The following is a 3,626-nucleotide window of genomic DNA, read 5'->3' as shown; positions in this document are numbered from 1 at the left end:
GACAGACAGACAGACAGACAGACAGACAGACAGACAGACAGACAGACAGACAGACTTTTGTGACAATTGCAGCGCAATAAGGTCAATGACATACAAGTTAGAACCGAATATTTGGGGTGTTACAAGAGAAGAAGTAACCCCAAAAAGAAGGAGGAGAGATCAGGAAGACTGATGTTTGATAGGAAAGGAACAAGCCAAATGAGAGCACCCGCCAACCACATGCTCATCTTCCCATAGGAATTTAAGGACAAATTGTTTTAAGAAGCTGCCTCTCAGGACCGTTAAGTAGGCCAAAATTTTTCCCAATTTACGTATTTCATTTTTCTTTCAGTTTTCCTTTTAAGTGTCGCTCTATCCATATATTGCATAAACCTATTTGTAATGGTTCTTAATTAACAGTTATTAAATTTCCCATTTAAGCTTTTCGCTGTTTCTGATATTTCCCTATAAGAATGTTTCCTTATTCATTTTGTCTCCGGCAGGATGTGGTTTCAGAACCCAGGAAACCAACTGTGCGAGCTCATAATGACCTTTTGCAGTTGTGAGCTCCGCAAAACACTTACCATAACAAAATACCAAAAACTGTCTGTCTTCAAATTCTGATCGATTTTTTTGCTTCTCAAGGTTTTCAACTCGACTTTTCAGTCATCTCATGAGTCTTCCAATTTCGTGGGTATCTTTCAAAATGTGTTATTCTCTCTTTTTTAAAACTCGTATAAAGTTCATGGTAGTTATCAAAATTCCTTCCAGAAGAAGATTCTCAATTCCCCTAAAATGTACTACTGTAACGACAATTCCAACGATTAGAACCAAGTCCAGAAATTACTTTAAAATTGTTTTGGGGCGATTTGAAAAATCTCTGCGCACTGCTGAACTACCGCTTAATAGTAACCGAAAAGTCGTAATAACAGCATAATTGGTTCGGCTTTAGTCATACAGAAACTTTTATTTAAACAATATCCGATACAATCGAAGAAAACTATTTTCGCCACCTGAGTATCACAGAAAAAAAGATGATTGTTCTGCAATTCTGACGGGTCGAGCACAAAGAGAGATATAGCTATTTATTTGTACTAAACCCCGACCTTTTGATCAAAGTTTCGTGAACTTGAAGTTATCATCTTAATTTTTTTAAAGAGTGAATTTGGTAAGGTGTACGCATCATATATGTGGGCATAAGGAACGAAGAGCGTGTGGTGAGGAGGGGGGGGGGGGCTATTAGTCGATCTTCCGGGGTCTTTTTTTTTACACCGTTTAGAATGACAACCCTGCCACCATAATAATATTATGAGTTTGCTCTGTCGATAGTTCTCGCCGAGCGTTGAGAGAGAATTTATAATGAGTCCTCCCATCGTTAATCGCTCGCTACAGGCGTTGTGGAAGCTTACCCGGATGCGGATAAAAACCTTAATCAGAGGACAATAATTGTTTGCGTGAGAAAGGTATAAGAGCTTGATTCGGCATAATGAGTTTACACACGATTTAAAGCCCTCTGAATGTCAAAGCAATATATAATAATAATATATTATATTACAAGTCTTCTGAGACACTTTCTGGGAGAAATACACTTGTGAAAGATTTGCAGCAACTGATTATATACACTTTTGGTAATATGAGACTACAAAGATGGTTCGTGGAATATTCTGGGTACTGACAGAATAGATTCTAATTTGTTTCCACTCTATAAATTCTTTGGCCCTTACAATTTTGGATCACTGTAGATTTTGGCTTACATTGGAGCGTTTGACAGCTCAAAAGGTGATTTGATTTTTCCCCACATATTATTATATGGACTCTCAAAAATGCCAAGGTTGGGTGCACGATGGACTTGTCCGTAAACACATCGAGGTCAAACACTTTGGTGACTTCAAGTACGGCCCACTTCATACGTTGGTGTGTATAGGTGTGTATAAATAGGGTCCATTGCTTTGGTGTGATAAAGTGAGTATGAATAGGGTCCAAAGCACTCTTGAGTATTTGTTTGAGTTTGACGGAGTAGTAAAGAGAAGCATATTGCCACTAGAATAGTTATAATTAGTGCTGGGAAAAGTAAGACACTGACGGGAAGAAAGTTGTTGAACCTACTAGTGTTGCCCTCCAACCACCCACACACTTGAGTGCGTGTGTAGATAGATAATAGGCTTTACCACAAGCTTCCCTTTGAGACTGTCCACTATAAAGACACTGTTGTTTACGATACACATCACATTGGTGGAGGCTCAGTTGGTGGTTTGTGGGTGCTCAGGTGTTGTTTGAAATTGTTTTCCTATCAAAACATTATCCGTCCAAATTCATTTCTTGTTATGATTATCTCGTTACACCTCTAATCTTGAGCACTTATATGACCTATTATTAGTGTTGCAAGTGCCGCAAAACTCTTATTAAAGCAACAACAACAATAAAAAAAGGAAGGAGGAGAAGGAGGTTCTGGTCCGCATCTTGAGCGGCCGATGAGCGGCGGTGAGATGAAGCCCTTCAACATCTCTGAACCGCCCGGACCCCCCGTGAGCGAAGCCCCGCACTTCCTGGTTATCCCCGACATCGAGACAATCTTCAAAGCCATGACCAGCATCAACCTGCTCCTCGCGTCCTTCGGCATCTTGACCAACTCAATCAACATTGCTGTATTCGCCAGGGGACGAATAACAGACACTTCTACCTCCGTCACGCTCTTCGCTCTATCCCTGGCCGATCTGTCGTTCGTGGTGTTCATCTTTATCTGGACTTCTATCCGCGAGTTATCCTACATGGATATAAGATTCGGGGTCCCCAAACAAGTTCTAACTTTCTACGTCAGCGCGCTATCGTTACTCAGCTACACCCTCTCCTCCTTCCTCACAGTTTTCCTGGCAGTTCAGAAATGTTGCTGCGTCGTGTTCCCGCTGCAGGTTAAGGATATGTTCACACTGAGGAGGACTGTACTCATCCTACTCACTCTGTCTATCCTCACCACCACCTTCTACATGCTGTTACTCACAGCTGGAAAGTTTCTCCCGAGGGTGAATCCGAAAACAAACACGAGCGAGATGGCTCTGGTCAGTTCGCCGCGGCAGTTAGAAATAATCCAGGTGGTCATCAACATCTCTCAAAACGTCGCCCCATCCCTCTCTCTCATCATCGTGATTCTCTGTTTCGTCGTTCTGGTTCATCGTCTGAAACAATCCTCGAGATTTCGACACCGGTCTGAGATGGGATATACAAAAGACTCGTCTGATTCCAAGTCCACCACCACCACCACCACCACCACGTCCACACGTCACCACACTGACCTCCCCCATCACCAGCTGTCGGGAAAAGACCTGCAGGCGGCTCAGTCAGTTGCTGTGGTGGCGGCCATGTTTGTCGTCTGCAACATCCCGCCCGTGATGATGACGTATGCGTCCCTCGTGGAGCCGGAGTTCAACGACTACAGACGTCTCTGGTCGCTCTACGCGCTCTCGGGGATCGGCCGCACCACGCTACAGATTCTCTGCTGCTCCCTCAACCTTGTGGTCTACGTCAGGTACAACGCCACCTACCGGCGGGGACTCGCGGAACTGTGCTGGGTGGTCAAGGTCACCTCGAAGAGACCTTGAGACCAGTGGCAGGGCATCGCGAAGGGCTAAAATGCAAGGCTAGAGCCCCCC

At 43.8% G+C, this 3,626-nt stretch overlaps 1 protein-coding gene across 1 annotated transcript; it reads left to right on the top strand.

Moving 5' to 3' along the window:
- Window positions 1–2,450: 2,450 nt before the first annotated feature.
- Window positions 2,451–3,575, top strand: LOC118477386. The gene has a single exon (XM_035968711.1). It carries the CDS (start codon window positions 2,451–2,453, stop codon window positions 3,573–3,575), a length of 1,125 nt encoding a protein of 374 aa, XP_035824604.1.
- The last annotated feature ends 51 nt before the right edge of the window (window positions 3,576–3,626 follow it).

The sequence above is a fragment of the Aplysia californica genome, unplaced genomic scaffold (genome assembly GCF_000002075.1).
Source record: "Aplysia californica isolate F4 #8 unplaced genomic scaffold, AplCal3.0 scaffold00077, whole genome shotgun sequence".
In the NCBI taxonomy this organism is placed as follows: Eukaryota; Metazoa; Mollusca; class Gastropoda; order Aplysiida; family Aplysiidae; genus Aplysia; species Aplysia californica.
The sequence above is the reverse complement of the archived record's forward strand: the minus strand, read 5'-3'. Positions and strand labels throughout refer to the sequence as shown.